This window comes from Equus caballus, chromosome 2, assembly GCF_041296265.1.
Source record: "Equus caballus isolate H_3958 breed thoroughbred chromosome 2, TB-T2T, whole genome shotgun sequence".
Lineage (NCBI taxonomy): Eukaryota > Metazoa > Chordata > Mammalia > Perissodactyla > Equidae > Equus > Equus caballus.
Window position 1 is genome coordinate 63,279,766 of NC_091685.1, and position 16,605 is coordinate 63,296,370.

The 16,605-nt window shown below is 41.7% G+C and overlaps 2 protein-coding genes across 8 annotated transcripts in view; one reads left to right on the forward strand and one right to left on the reverse strand.

The window, feature by feature from the left end:
* FBXO16 (F-box protein 16) overlaps positions 1-16,515 on the reverse strand; it is a 67,123-nt gene extending 50,608 nt beyond the window's left edge. For all 4 annotated transcript variants that reach the window (XR_011436660.1, XM_014737833.3, XM_023636217.2 and 1 more), the window contains exons 1-4: positions 16,327-16,515; positions 12,818-13,329; positions 7,838-7,973; positions 1,224-1,259 (exon numbers count right to left, since the gene is read on the reverse strand). Coding sequence is in view for 3 of the 4 variants with exons in the window: in XM_014737833.3 (XP_014593319.3) it covers positions 1,224-1,259; positions 7,838-7,936 (135 nt within the window). In the remaining variant the exon portion in view is untranslated. The remainder of the gene's footprint in view (positions 1-1,223; positions 1,260-7,837; positions 7,974-12,817; positions 13,330-16,326) is intronic.
* FZD3 (frizzled class receptor 3) overlaps positions 16,120-16,605 on the forward strand; it is an 86,725-nt gene continuing 86,239 nt past the window's right edge. For 2 of the 4 annotated variants that reach the window (XR_011436659.1, XM_023636220.2), the window contains exon 1: positions 16,252-16,387. The gene's annotated coding sequence lies outside the window, so the exon portion shown is untranslated. Of the gene's footprint in view, positions 16,393-16,605 lie in introns of all 4 variants that reach the window. The other 2 variants (XM_023636219.2, XR_002806402.2) reach the window with 2 other exon arrangements.

The following is a 16,605-nucleotide window of genomic DNA, read 5'->3' on the forward strand; positions in this document are numbered from 1 at the left end:
TGTCCTGTTTTGTCTGGCTTATTTCACTTAGCATAATGCCTTCAAAGTTCATCCATGTTGTAAAACATATCAGAATTTCCTTCCTTTTTAAAGTTGAATAATATCCCCATTCTTATAGATATATCACATTTTGTTTATCCTTTCATGAGTTGCTGGATATTTGGGTCTCTACACTTTTCGACTATTATGAATAATGCTGCTATGAAAATTCATGCACAAGTTTTTGCATAACCATATGTTTTAAATTCTCTTGGGCGGTAGAGAGTTTTAGGTGGGAGGGTAAAGCAATTTAATGAACACTGCCCAGAGATGGACACTTTGATCATGACCCAGGGATGGACAATGACCACTGGGACTCCGTGTCTCCTTTGAGGAAAAGGTGAGAAAGTCTTCATTTGCATAAAGGATAGTTGTATCTTGTTAGGTAAAAGCATAAAGTTGTTAATTTTCCTTTGGAAGTTTAAGTATATGTACAACGGTGTATATGGATGCTAAGTAGCCAAATGGATGAACTGTGCTGGTTACCAAGCTCCTTTCTCTCAGCTCCCAACTCACCTACACACTACTTTGTGAGTAAAGAAGGCTAAGGCTCCATAAACCATATTTCTCCTTTGACAGTGGGCTCCCTGTTAAGTGCTGCCAAAGGGGAGGGCAGCACTAGAGGGAAACTGAGGGAGAAGAGCCCTACTCCTTTCCGTTTCCTTGCTTTTCCTGGCAGTATCACCCTAACTCTTTGCCCTGGTGGTAGCTGTTGATTCCAGTGTCCAATCTTCCCCACACTCCCAGAACCATCACGCTTCCTCAGTTATATCAGAATCAGCTGGCTGTGGTGTCATCTACTTTATTCCCTAGAAGTCCGGGTCCCCTAGAGGGCTGGGTCCCAGCTCCACAGGGTCCTTTCTCTGAGCTCCTGAGGCATCAGTAAAGCTGGTAAAGCTTCTTCCTGCAGTTCTGTCTCCACGGCACCTTAGTGTTCCCTTTTTGTTGTTTCCATTTTCCAATATTTGTTTAACTAGCGCTACTTATTCAATTTAATTATGTCTGAAAAAATAACTGGTATGGTTTCTGTTTTCCTGACTGAACCCTAACTGATATATACAGAAAGTACCAGTCAAATTCCTCAGGCAATGACCAATCACTCATTACCTTACGTCCAAACTGAATTCTTTGGGCTGTATAATAACATAACATAATATAGAAGTAACTATATTTTAAATGGTTACCCATTTTCCAAGCAGAGCTCTTCTTTCTTCAAATACCTACAATAAATTAAAAAAGAATAGAATGATTTCATATTTCATGGTACAAAATACCCATTACAAGAAAGACATAAAGTATCAATAAATAAATACTGACAGTCTTTTCATTGTGTCCAGTGAGTATAAAAAGAGAGATTTCATTCCTGAGAAGGCACTTTACTTATTTTTAACTTGGGCAAGGTATCTTTTTTCTCAGCTTCTCCAAGAGTTCATCTTAAAGAAGTAAATTTTTTTAAGGCAAGAAAATAAGAAAAGAATGGAACTGAAAAGTGAAATCAATTTTAGCATTTGAAAGGAGATGAAAAAAATGACAAAGTAAAACCAGGAAAATGGAGATCTTCCCCCCACATATTTCAATATCAATAGTATGAGAACTTGTGAAATTTATGAAGGAGAAGCTCTGTTTTTATATTTCAGTGTGTACACACATAAGTGGGTAAGCATATGCTTATACATTTGTAGAATTAGAAATTTGTATATGTCCACCTCTGGGCTTACAACTCAGTGTTGTCTGTATAGGTTTATTGTTATATACTATTTAGGACAGAAACCATGTCTTATTCATCTCAGCTCCAGTGTGGAGTGCTGTACATAGCATATTACAGGTACTCACGTTTGCTGGATTGAATGGATGTGGTTGTGACAATGAACCTCCTTATGGAGGTATCAGCACAATGTGAGTGTATTTATATATTGGCGTGGAAGTGTTTTTCCGAGCATCAGTCACGTGTGCATTTGAATAATTGAGGCAGGGAAGACTAATTTGGGAATATTGGCAGAGGAGGGAGTTATGGAGAGAGGAAGCAAGAGAGAGGAATGAACAGATGTGAATGTCTCTCTCACTCCCACACACACACACCCTCTGTCGGTTTTCAAAATTGGGATCATGTTTTTCCCTTCCTCTAAATTCTCTAGCACTGTAAGAACGTTCCTATTTGGAAAGCAGCTCAGGCCTATTTCTTCCCTTTTTGTGGAGGAGGATGAGAAGCTGGTTTTACGCTTCTAACAGATAATGCTTTCCTTCCTTTTTTAGACGCTCGAACACTAGTTTCAAGGGGCACACAAAATAGGCATTGAAATAACTGCTTTGACAACAATCTCAAGGCCAGTGAAAGGTCAGTTTTGCTCCCGGCCGGAGAATCTCATACATCACAGAGAATCTTTTTACACATTAGGGAAGAAGAAAAACAATGCCCTTCTCCTCCTCCCCCTAATCAACTGCCACCTGAGCTACTAGGACCCTGAACAGATAAACTCAGAATTTCGAGATGAAAATAGAAGAGAGCCTATAGAATACAGAAGATTCAAAAATCTGGATTCAAATATTTCCTGACGTCTTCTCCTCTGTCTAACCAAATCCTATCAATCATCTATCACCCAACCCAAGTCACCAGCACCAGCACTTCTGATGCCCAGGGATCTAGCTCCCAACTTGTATTCCACTTACAGCCCACACTCCCCTTGGACTAGACAGCGTGTGCTATGGCTCTCTGGTTGTGTCTGTTCATTTTATCTTCTCATGTGGATTACAACCACCTTCCCTAGATGCTCCACAGGTTCCATGGCAGGCCCTCAAGAAACACTTGCCAAGTGAACAACAAGAACAAAAAGCTTCAAAAGTCAAAGAATTTTAGAGCTAAAAGAAATCCTAAAGACCTTTTTGTTCAATTTCCTTATTTCAGAGAGGACGGACAAACAAACAGAGGGCCAAAGGGATCACATTTATACATTTTTAAAAAATCACTGGTTCCAGGCTGTCTATTCAGCTCAACCCCAAGCTTGCTTTCTCACTAGAACCTTGGTCTTCCCTATCCTGACTTCCAGCCCTACATTCTCAACGAACTGCTGCCCATACTTTGGCCTTACAGTGGGAAGAAGTAAAGGGTAGGCCTCAAAACCACAACCTCCTTTGAAAAGGAGGTTGGGATGACCACCATGGTGTCCAATGACAATACGGGGCATTGGAAACAAAGGGGCACTGAATTGAAGGAGAGAGGAGAGTCAGCAGGAAGATAGCAGAAAAGGAATAGGGTGGGATGTTATTCAGGCTAAAACAACAGTCTTCACAGAGCCAATGATCAAGTCTAAGCAGTGACCAGGCAAATTCAGTTCTTTACCAAAAGGCATCTAGACCCAAGTAGAAACTGCTGGGAGTGAAGAGGGAGACGAGAAACACTAGACAAACTCAGATCTAGTTCCAACTCTACCCTTGATAAGAAAGATAATTTGAGACAAATTATTTAATTGTCAGGTCCTCAGTCAGACTTAGCATTTTATATTCTCTGGTTTGGAGCAAGTCTTCATTCCAAAGATTTGCAATCAAGTTCTTCATCTTAAAGAGCTGGAAAACAAAGTATTGATTCAAAATGGAAATATTAAAATGAATCCTCTTTCTTTGCAGAATGCTGCAGTCTGTTTATATCACAGTTTACTCAGAGCCTGCTGTTAAGTCAAAATCCTATGTTTGTTATTTTAGTCTGTTGACACCGCAGTTACATATTTCAACGTGTGACATCATTACAGTGTAGAAGTAAGACATTTAGGGGCTCCTAAATTATGATTGATTGATAGGTGCTTTTTCTCAGAACACCTTTTTAACATGTACTTTTCTACATCTGTGAACATACTCGAAAAAGAAATGTTGGTTACTTTCAATTAAAACACTAGATAGCAAAGAAATACATACTCTTAAAACATTCTTCCTCTCAAGATTCACATTGCCTGAATTATTTGAAATCTGTTAAATTTGCTTATGCTATGATGCTATTTTTTAGGCATCTGAATTTGAATTCAATCTCTCTGCTTAAAGCCTGCTGTGAAGTTAAAATTCTGTGACTTTTATTTTAGTCTGAAGTATTTACATATTTCACATTTTACTACAGAATAGAAGAAAGACAAAATTAAGACAAAAAAACTCATAGGACCTCAAAATTATGCTGATCATTGGTGACAAATGCCCTGTTTCAGAAGTGTAGAAAACCCCTTAAAATTATTGTATGGACACCTTCTGGCCAGCTGTATCCTTGGCATCTGTTTTTAATCCCTTTCACACAGTCAGAATGGTATCTGGAAGGAAGCTTCAAGGTCATCTGACCCAACCCACTCATTTTATAAAGGAGGACAGTAAAGCCCAGAGAAGGTAAGTGACTTATTCAAGTCATGCAGGAAATTATTGGAACAGCTGATCTGGAACCAGAATTATTTTCAATTTCTAAAGTTATTGTTCTTTGTTTACTTTTATTTATATTTGTTTTAAAAATTGTTTTAAAATTTGAAATTTTATTGCACTATGTATAGCAAAAAATGAAAGCTCTTTTCTAACAGGATCACCTCCCCCAAATCCATCTAACTCTTTAGGGGAAGCCACTATTAATAGTTTGGTATATGCATATACAAATTCTATGTGTGTATCTATGTACATTTATACATATACATATGCGTATGTACACATGCAAAGATTTTAAAAAATAATTTTACTCCAAACGAGAACCTAACTAAACCAAAAAACAATTTTTTGGAATAAAATGAGAGGTCTGAACAACAAAATAAATGTTATCTCTAGCAATTATGATTCAATTTGATAAAAGCTATTCAAGAACCAAGATAAGACAATGTAATGCTTGCTGTGATACACTGCCCAGCTCCCTCCAGGACTGAAGGATTTATTCGCCCCCCTGTTGGGAGTGCTGCTAGCTAACATCCACAAGCTTGAGAGATCCGCCTTGTCCAAGGTCCTATCCAGTGAGTGGTCAGTGTGCCAGTAAAAAGGCCGGGCCCCTTGATGCATTGTAAGACTCCGAAGGATCTTCAGGATGTGCCATGGGGTCTGAGGAGGCCTTGTTGAGACTGCACCAGAACACAGCTTCATCCTCTGCCCCAAACCTACGTCCCATCCTTCCCTTCCTTTCCCTCTCCTTCCCAGGTGCTGATCCCGAGAGCCCTCCCAGTCAATGCCCTACACGCCAATCTGAGTCTGCTCCTCTAGTAACCCAACCTGCAGCAGGCATTCAGTCAATTCTGATACTTTTTCTCCTTAGATGCTAAGTCAATCAAGACTCCTAATTTTTCAAAGAAAATTTCTGAAAATCAAAGCATCCAACGAATATGTATTTCAATTCAAGTCACTTTTTCACACGTGCATAAAACCTTCACAATTCTATGGGAAAACAGATTTCAAAAATAAACACTGAAGTTTTTTGGGGGCAAAGTAGGGAAGCTGTTACATAAACTGTTGGAGAGCTAAGAGCATTGCAAACAGGTGCTCAATAAATAATTGTTGAGCTGAATAAGAAAGATTTTCAATAGACTGTTGCTCACAGATAGATGAAGGTTGGATTTCTCTCTTTCTCTGCCTTTCCTTTTTTATCTCCTGGTCCCTCCTTTCTTTTTCTATTTCTCACTCTTCTTTTCTCACTTCCTTTACTTTTTTCCTTTTTCAGTCTCTCTCCCTTTTATTTCTCACTATTCTGATCGCTATGCTGGCTCCTCTGTCTCTCCCAGAATTGCTCATGTTTCACAACAGAAGAGTAGAAATAGGAACGTACAGAGAAGGAGGGGTCAGGATTGATACTCCAGCTTTGCCAGAGTGATTAGCGTATCTGTTAGGTTCAGAGAGGAAAAGGTCAATCCAGGCTAAGAGAGGAGAGACGTAGGGACAAGAAGGTGAGAGTCAACAAAGGGGGTCCAGAGAGTACAGCTGAACTCTGACTCCATTCCTTGTTCTTCGGAAATCATATCAGGCACTGGAGATGCAGAGAGAAGACAGAATCTCAACTCTTAGCAGATCACAGTCTAGTGGGAAAATTGGTAAACAGTGATGAGAGAAAAGAAAAGCAAGCAGGAGGAGGCTTCCCAGAGAAAATGACATTGGAGTTGACTCTTATAGGAGGCAATGAGGAGAGCACGTGCAAAGGCGTGGAGATGGGAGAGAAGACGGCTTATATGGGGGCCACTGAGCTTGGCCCAGATAGGAGAGGAAGCAGTAGCAGGGGTTGGAACTGGGAGGTTGGCTGAGGTCAACTCATGAAGGGTCTTCAATTCCACAGGTGGGAGTTTGAAATTTACCCTTTGGAGTGGGGCCTATGTTATATAACAGGACTAGACTGGTATTTTAGAAAGATCATTCTGGGACCCGAATAGAGGATGGACTGGTAGGGATAGAAGCAGTGAAACCAGTCAGGGGGTGACTGCAATGTACCAGGCAAAGGATGATGAGTGTATAACTGAGAATGTGGAGCTATGTAGGTGAATGGAGAAAAGGGGCCCAGATGAAGAGATCTAGGAAGAAGAAGCCTAGAACCTGCAAATGAAATGGATGTGGAGGTGAAGGGCTGCTGGTAGACACTCCTCCTTGGGCCTCTCATACTCCTAAATGTCTTGGAATAATAAGAATGCAAGGCCCTGACTATTTTCTTGGGCTGTCTCTCCAAGTTGTGTTTACAGCAAAGCAACCTTGAGCAATGAGGTACGGCCTCATTAGGGACTGAGGGTAGGCTTGCTTACTGCTTACAGTAAAAGCAGTGGATTCCTTGGGCTCATTGTTCATCAGCTGTGATGCAAACCCATGGTGTGTATAATATTTATTTGGGCCCTCTGCATCACTCCTGTGGGACAAGGTGGGCAAGGAGAACCAATGCAAACATGAAGCTCATGCTGCTTGCTGCACTGTGAGTCATAAAGTTCTTTGTCTCTGACCCAAGAACCTTGTGTCTTTTACTGTGAAACAGTAGTGTCTTCGGCCATAAGTAACAGGCTAAGCTATTAGCTTGTAAATTGGGGAAAACCAAATCCCAGACCTGACAGGGAGAAGGAAGATTTCTCGCTTGAGTGACTTGAATGTAAAGTGGTGCCTTTCACCAGGGAGAGGAACTAGTGTGTAGAAGCAAGATAATGAGGTCAGTTTTATTGATTTTGATTGTACTTTACTGCCAACTATTTGTGGTCCTTGTAATAGATGCTCACAGATCTGTTGGTAAATTCTGCCCCTAACTGAAGCAGGGATAGAAATCCCCAGAGGTTGGCCAATCTCATACCCCAGTACGATAGTAAGCTTCCCACTCCTGCAAGCCTTTGTTTACTGTATTCTAATAATGCCTCCCCAGAATGCAAGCAGGAAATAAACTTCTTAGGAGAACCTGAGTAATGTGAGTGCTTGGTTGCGATTTATTCATTTTATTTATTTGGTTAAATATGCAGCATTATCCAGTAAGCATAGCTCTAGCAAGAAAATCTGTTGTTTGGGAACTCCTCATGGACTATCCTCTCCTTTATCAATCCTGGTGGTTCCAGCAGAGCACCAGTGTTGGAAGAAAAAAGGCATTTGGAGTGAGAGAGAGGAGGAGTGACAGTGGTAGAAAGAACAAATCTAAGACATTTTCATCACAGTCAGGGAGTCCGTCTATCGCCAGCCTTGCCCATATAGCAAGAGCTCAATATAAGTTTTTGGGAAAAATCCTTCTTTTTTTTCATCCATTACACAATCCTAAATAATTCCTGTTCATATTTTGATAACCCAAAATTTTAACACATTTTTTCTTTAAGGCACGGATACAACTGATAAAATAGCTCTAATCACTTACCCGGTCATTCAAATGCTGATGGTTTAGAGGTGTCCAGGTACTCATCTTTGTCTGCATTTTGGGACCATCTATGCTTTTTGGAGGTGCAAATGCCATCATGAAATAACTGGATATTCTTCCACAAGAAAAACTTCACCTATCAGAAGAAAAGAAGCATATAATCTTCAGAATACTAAAAGTACTAATACTATAATCTTTTAGTATGTTGAGAGAGGGAATTGGGAGAAAGAACATTTACTGAGAGTATTTTATATGTCAGGCTCTTCATACATATGCTCAATTAAAGCTTGTAACAATCTGGTGAGGCGGTGGGTTTAAGCTCATTATACATGAAGAAAATGAGTCTCATTGAAGTTACACGACTTGCCCAAGATCACACAGACAGTAAGTGGTGGAACTCAGAATCAGATCCAGGTCTGTTTAACTCTATTTTATTTTCATTGGCCCACAGAGGAAAATCCAGAATCACTCCTAGCAAAGAATATACCATATTGACCAGAAAGAAATATTTTAATTTATAAAATCATGGTGCAATATAAAATACTCCATCCTTGTCCCTTGTGACTTTCTTCCTCCCCTCTTAACTTTCTGACATCTAAATGACAAGGGTTCTGACATGATACCATATTTAAGAAGTAGAATGGTGTAATGGACAAAGCCAAGTCTTTGGAGATGGATAGATTGGGTTTATTGAAGAAAATGGGCTGTTTTTAGATGCCCAGTATATGTCTGCCTTCCTTTGATTAAAGCACTTAATTTCCATGAGGAATTACTTTTTCCTCATTGTTTGGAGTCTGCTGGGTTGGCTTATCAAGGTGGCCTTCCCTTTCCTGGCCAAGAGGTGGTTGTAAGGCCAAGCTAGGCCAGTTGGACTGATGTTGGCTCATCCTTACTTTACAGCTGAGGTGGTCACTCACAGTAGCACTGGTGCTCTGTCAAGTTGCTCCTGCTGCCTCATCCCTCAAATGCCCCTTGTCCTTTCTTGTCCATTTTGTGAGCCACCTGATATCCTTGCAATAAATTTCCTCTTTTGCTTACATTAGCCAGAATCTATTTCTGTTGTTTACAACCAAAATTTTTTTATCTTATACAGCTTTGATCCTGGCTCTAAAACTTACTAGCCGCATAACTTTTCACAAGTTATTTAATCTATCTGAGCTTCAGTTGCCTCATTTGTAAAATAAGGATGCATAGATCTACCCTCAACTACTGTTGTGAAGATTAGAGGAAAAGGGTCCCAAATGCCCGAGAGATAGGTGCCCTCAATAAAAAATAATTTTCCTGCAGCTTTTCTTGGAACTTCCTATCATTTACAGAGTGCCTCAAAACTTGTCCTGGGGGCCAGCCACATGGCCAAGTGGTTAAGTTCGCCTGCTCTGCTTCAGCAGCCCAGGGTTTCGCCAGTTCAGATCCTGGGCACGGACGTGGCACCACTCATCAAGCCATGCTGAGGCAGTGTCCCACATGCCACAACTAGAGGCACTCACAACTGAAATATACAACTATGTTCTGGGGGGCTTTGGGGAGAAGAAAAAAAAAGGAGGAAGATTGGCAACAGTTGTTAGCTCAGGTGCCAATCTTTAAAAAAAAAACACAAAAAAACTTGTCCTTTATTGGGACCGCCCCCTGGCCAAGTGCTTAAAGTTCTGCACGCTCCGCTTTGGTTGGCCAGGTTCATGGGTTCAGATCCCAGGCACGGACCAACTCCACTTGTCAGCCATGCTGTGGAGGCATCCCACATACGAAATAGAGGAAGACTGGCACATATGTTAGCTCAGGGCTAATCTTCCTCACAAAAAAAAGCAAAACAAAACAACAACAAAAACTTGTCCTTTAGAGGGCCACAGCAAAACACTTTAAGGTGGAAAACATTTAAAGCTCCAAAAAGTATTCTGCAGCAGCAAATATTGGACCATTTTTTTAAAAAAATCATTAGTTTTTGGCTGATAGGGGATTCGCTCACATGCTAGCTCTCAAATATTTGGGGTCTCACTTGACATGTAATATTCTCTCTCAGGTTTAAGTTATAGCTGAAGATAAAGCCAATGTTTTAAAAGCTCAGGGGCATCGTCAGACAATACCTTCTTGCAGTTGCCTGCTGCCACCTTACCACTAGAATAAAGAGAGCTTAGATTGGCCCTCACATTCTTCTCAGCCCCTAACAGCTAATTATCTAAGTCACACGTTTAGCTAAGCTGAAAAAGGTATAAGAAATGATTTCATTACAGTACAATTATTAATATTTTTGTGTGTGACGAAGATTGGCCCTGAGCTAACATCTGTTGTCAATCTTCCTCTTTTTGCTTGAGAAAGATTGTTGCTGAGCTAACATCTGTGCCAATCTTCCTCTATTTTATGTGGAATGCCTCCACAGCGTGGCTTGACAAGCAGTGCTTGGTCTGCACCCAGGATCTGGGCTGGTGAACCCTGGGCCGCCAAAGCTGAGCACATGGACTTAACCACTAAGCTAGCAGGCTGGTCCCTCATTACAGTATTATTAATTGGCAGTTATGAAAGTACCTGTGAGCAGGCAAATTACAGATACAAAGCATGGTCACTGAGTCTAGATCTGCCAAGCTAAACATTACATATTTCTTTTTTTTTTGCTATTTATTTACATTTGACGTTTCTTCTCTTTAAACTAGTTGTTTTTAATCTTTTTTTTTGAGGGCCATAAAACTCTGAGAATATGATGAAAGTTATGAATCTTCTCCGTAGAAAAATGCACATGAACATAAAATTTTGCTCACCCTGGGTAAAAACTCCTGCTGTAAGTTGAGAAACTCTGTCTTTCTCTCTGCTCAGTTTGTATAAGAAACAAGGTAGGCACTTTTTTTTTTTGAGGAAGATTAGCTCTGAGCTAACATCTGTGCCAATCTTCCTCTATTTTGTATGTGGCACGCCACCACAGTATGGCTTGATGAGTGGTGCATAGGTCCCTGTCCAGGATCCAAACCAGTGTACCCTGGGCCACCCAAGCAGAGTGCGTGAACTTAACCGCTACGCCACCGGGACAGCTCTTACAGTTTTTAAATTGGGTGAAGTAGCTTTTCTAGGGTCTCCCCAAGGCCCTGCACTGGTTGTTTTTCCTGGTTCCTTAGAGGTAGAAATTATTTGAATTAGGCTTTCTTCAAAATTACTTGAGGAAAGTTTGGTTTTCTAGGGGATGGTTCTGGCCAGGAGAAACAGCTCTCCTGGTAACACAGTCCTGCTGAAACATGCAAATGGAGATGTCCTGCCCTGTTTTTCATCATTACCTTTTTTCAACTTTTTCCTCCTTCCTCCATTCCGGAAGATGGGAAGTGTGCACATCTGCATGCACACACATGTTCATGGTATAGACCACTCAGGACTATTCCAAAGACAGACACTTCTATACAACACACACAAAAAATAATTGTCCCCACTCCATCAATGAGACAAAGCTTCTGTCTTCCCCTCCTTTCACATATAAAGCTTGCTGTTGCTTTTTTGTGACCTCTTTCCCCCTTAACGGCTGTCCTTGAATGTTCATCTTTAATTTTTCTTTGGATAAAAAGGCAGAAAGGGGGCCTACAGTCCTAGCCCCCAATGTATGGTTCTAGTTCCATGTTCAACAGCAAGCATGGGTCCTCTGCTAAAATTCCACCTCCTAGTGGAAGGCCACTACCTCCAATCCTATCTTCCAAGCCGTTCTTTACACTGTCACCATTATTCAACTTTACTAAGGACCTACCAGGCCTGCGTTAGGGTACAAAGACAAGAGTCTGCTTTAATGGAGTTTACAGTCTACTGTTAGGGAGTTGGGTTTTTTCTTTCTTTTTTTTTTTTTTTACAAATAAAGTGTATATTTTTAAGGTGTACAACGTGTTTTGATATATGTATACACTGTGAAATGATTACCATAAACTATTTAACATACTCATCTCCTCCCATGGGTACCACTTTTGTGTGTGTGGTGAGAACACTTGAGATCTACTCTCTTAGCAAATTTCAAGTGTACAATATATTACTATTAACTATAGTTACCATGCTGTACATCAGGTCTCCAGAACTTATTTATCTTATGACTGAAAGTTTGTACCCTTTGATTAATACCTCTCCTTTCCCCCCACTGCCCAGCCTCTGGTAACCACCATTCTATTTAGGGAGGTGCTTTTTAAAAGACCATTTGATCGTGTTACTTTTAAGCTCACAAAACTTCAGAGGCTCAGTAACGGCCACAAAATATCTAGACTCCTTAGCCTGCAAGCCTAGATCCACTATGAAATTACCTCAATCGACCTTTTCAGCCTCATCCATCTGTCCCTTCATGCACTATCTGCCCAGACACACTGAACTTCCGATCACTCAACAGAAAATGGTACAAAACTCTGATGTTTCTTTGCTTATGTGCTTTTGTGATGCTGCTCATCTGAATCTTAATCTCATAGCACATAACAAATGCTCAATAAATATTTGTTAAATCAACTGAATGAATGAATGTAACAGTGGAGGGGCGCAGTATAAGGATCAAAACTAGTGGAAATGTAGAGTGAAACTCAGATCATTATGAATTGAGTACTAGGATTACACTCAGGATTATCAGATTTTTATTTGGAGTTTACAGAGCAGAATAGGATTGAGTTTCTCTCCTAACACACAACTTACCAATTGCACACTGCAGTATCATCAGAGAAGGAAATCTTAGAGATTATCAGGAAATTATCAGGAAATAGGGTATGCTTAGATATAAATATGAATTAATCTTATAGTCAACTAGTTAGAAACAAAGCAAAAACTATAATACAATACACAGAGTTAGTGCTTAACAGGCATAGAAATAATTATTTGTTGGTTGCTAATTTCATAAGTATGAAGCATCTGGCACTCTGCAGCTGAAATGGAGCAAAACGTAATCCCCAGGAGCACTGACAAGGCTTGTGAGGCTCAGGAGGATCTGACAGTGGAGCTCTCAAAACACAGTCTCCACCTTTTTCATGCACTACCCACTGTCCTCACCTTTTTTAGCTCGTCTTCCTCTTCAAGCCTCAAGCGCCGGTGTTGTCATAGTTGCTTTTTCTTTGACTCTGTCCAGCCCCCACCTCTCCTAGCTTCCAGTAGGCCAATCACCATCCATAAATCCTTTCGCTGGCATCCGGGGTCTCTTAGGCAACAATGTGTGGTCTCTTGATTGGCCAGGAGATCCAGGAGGGCTGGCTCCAAAATTGGGCACACGGATAAAAGGAAAAAAGATGTGCGCGCCAAGAGGGTGGGAGGGGCTGCAAACTACCAATATAATGCTAGGACGAAGACGCGTCCAATCTCGAAACAAGCAGCATTGAAAGCCCTGTTTCAAGCCATCTTTATGTTCCAAACCAGGCCAACCCACTGAGCATGCCCAATTATATTGCTCTGGTCACTCCGGGGCTCCGAAATGCAAACTCCACTTTTCCAGGTTTTAAGAGTGGCCAACAGGTAAAAGAGGGTTGGAGGAAAAAGAATTCGCGACTGGTTCAATGAAAGAAGAGGACCTGCAACAGGAAGTAGAAAGACCTGGGAAAATTGCCCAACACACAAACTCACAAGTGCTTCAACACGAGTTTTAATTTACTGGATTAAGGAATTCAGGCTGACTGACGGATACACTATGGAACCAGCAGATGGCATGCCTTAATAAGAATAACTCCAAATTTGGGAAATTTTACAATGCAGTCTAATGTATTAATTAAATTTATTGAGCACCCACCACGCAATAAGGGGTGGAGTGAGAATACAAGGATAAAAGAGAAATCTGATGAGGAAGACTGGAAAATTCAATGCGTAAATAACTAATGTAAGGCCCACAGTGATAATTGCTGTGATAGAACTATAAACAAGTGCTGGAGAATAACTAAAAATTCAAAATTCCATACGGAGCTTCCTGGTAAATATAAGGCAGTTCTTATGGCAACAGCGACAACGACAACAAAGAAGACTTTCCTCACTATCTTATGTTTCTTAAAATAGATAAGACTATACACTCCTCCAGCTTAAACAAATGTAAACCCTATGTTAGTATTGTGTTTCAGGTTTAAAGTAGGCAGCATTTGTATATCCCCAACTTAAAAAGAAGAAAAGTGAAGCTCACTGAGATAGCTGCTTTCTTTGAGTTAACAAAGGATCTGTAAGTGGCCAAACTGAAATTAGAACCTAGGTTGTCTGAATTTCAGCCTGGTGGTTTTCCACATGACCAGGTTGTGTGTAAATGAATAAACAAAGCCTTTGGTGTGGGCACGGGGGTGGGAGGGTGGCCTGGGGGAGGTATGTAGATGCAATACTAAATTACCATGTATTACCAGTTAACATTTATGTTTCAAAACGGGTTCATCCAGAAGGAGACCAGGTTTAACACCGTGCTGTGTCTCTCTGTGAAGTTCCCGCTCATTAAAGACTTTCTATATTGGTGGTTACAGCACCGAATAAAAGAGATGGGATAAAAGAAAGCTTCGTATTTTATCTCTGTTAGATTTGAAAATTTTATGCATGAAAATAAGGTTCCTTTCGTCCAGCCTCTCAACCAGCACATTCTGGGCCTCCTCTTGTCGGGCACCTCATCAGTCTGACTACTGATCCCCACCCCCACCCCAAGACTGAATGACACCATTCACAATGTCTTCACGGTGAGCACGCCCGCTCAATGTCTGAGATACTTAAACATTACTTTTAAATGAAACATTTCAAACATAAAGAAAAGTTTACAGATTTACATTAGAAACATTCTGTACCCGCACCGAAATTTTTAAAAATATTAACATTTTGGCCTCCTGTGTGTAATTAGCAGCCGAAGCCCCTTTTGTACACTTCCCAGACCTCATTACCCTCTCTGCCTGCCTAGAGGCAACCACTGTGGTGAAACTGGTGTGTAGCCTATGTGTCCATTTTTTGTTTTTGATATATATATATATGTTTGGCCTCATAAACAATATGGGTAGGAGTTTTTAAAGAGGTATAACTTACGTATCTTGTAGTTTGCTTTTTTCATTCAAAGTTATATTTCTGAGATTTAATCATGTTGATACATTTGGTGATAATTCCTACACCATTCCCACCTCCCCATGTGAGCTATGATATGTCCTATACCTGACAGTTTTCACAGGACAGTGTGTAAATTGCGTAAAAATGTGTCTAGTGGGTACAAGGGATCTGGAAATACATAACGCAGGCAAACACGGATTTTCACATATGCTACGTGCCTCCTCATTCACCCTCTGTAGTGGCTGTGTTGGCTCCACAGGACACACTGACTTGCTTAGAATCAGGCCTAAGGATCAACATTATGTTTTTTTAAAAAAAATGTTACTACACAAGTATTTATTCATTAAGAACATTGAAAATTGTCACTTCAGATATCATTAACTATGCTTTTCCCCGTAGATAACCTTCTGATGTTAAACTATATTTATGGCTGTCCAAGCTCAATACTCAATATTTATTTACATATTTAACATTTATTTAATGTTACATATTAACACTATATTTTTTAAAATCTTGGTAAAATACACATAACATAAAATTCACCATCTTAACCATTTTTTAATTGTACAGTTGAGTAGTATTAAGTACATTCACATTGTTGTGCAGTAGGACCAATATTACTTTAAGTCCTGTGTGCTAACAGAACAAAATGATGCCCGTGAAGTCTAGGTTGAAGAGGGACAAAAAGGAAGAGAAAGAAAGGGAGGCAAAACAATGCACTGAAAAAAAATAGCTTTGGCTTTGAATGAATCTGTCATTAAAACGCTGAGTGGCTTTGCTAAGTCATTTAATCTTTCTGGGCGTTCTTATCCTCGTCTGAAAAATGAGAGGTTGAGTTTAGATGATCTCGGAGAACTCTTTCAGCCTTAAAACAGTTTATGCAGAGAAAGAGAGGGGAAACATTTCCTAAGGAGCAAAAGATGGGGAATGCCACGATAACCACAAGCTCCACCTGTTCACTAAGGTCTTGGCAAAGAGGATATACACTGTCCCCGGGCCGGTAGCCTGTCTGCTCTGTTGTTTCAGCGTGGAGCTCTGCAACAGGCCAGTTGCCTACTCTACCTACACCCAGTGCCACCCTCAGCACTCTGTAACCCGCTCTTGACCACTTCCAATCCCCAGGTCCCGAGGCAGGCATACTAGCTCTCAGAACAGGTTTTAGCGGTCTTGCACTAATAGCAACACAGGCTCGGGTGGTGAGAGTCGCTGCGCTGTCTCAGCTGGGGAGGGAGGGAGAGGTTTGCAAAGAGGGCTGAATGCATTAAGAAAAACGCTTCCACACTCCGCCGGGTAGGAGGGCGCAAGGCGTCACCCACAGCGCGAGGCAGAGAACAACCAAGCAAGCCCAGCTAGCACCCCGCAGCCGGGCTCAAAATGGGAGCGCGCGCGCAGTGCGCCTGCGCGATGCGTGCGCGCGCGCGCGCTCTCGCTCCCCGGGCCGCGCGCCCCAGCGCTCGCGAAAGCTCGCGGTCGCTGCGAGGCGCGCGCCGGCGATTCTCGCCTGCTCGGCTCACCTGAGGGACCGGCGGCCGTCCCCGGCTGGCGCGGCAGCCCCCTGGAGCCGGGCCGCGAGGGGTGAGGTGAGCGCCGCGGCGCGCGGCTTCCCGGCTGGGAGCGGGAGAGGGGCGCGGGGAGCGGGGGGAGTGAGGAGGTGCCGCCGCGGCTGCCCGCTCCTCCGCCTGCCCCTGTGCTGGGGAACCGCCAGCAGCCCCGGCGCCGCCTCCTCAGGGATCGTGATTCGCGTCGCGGCCAAAACAAAGCTTTGGGCGCCGGGCTGGGGCGGGCGTCGGAGG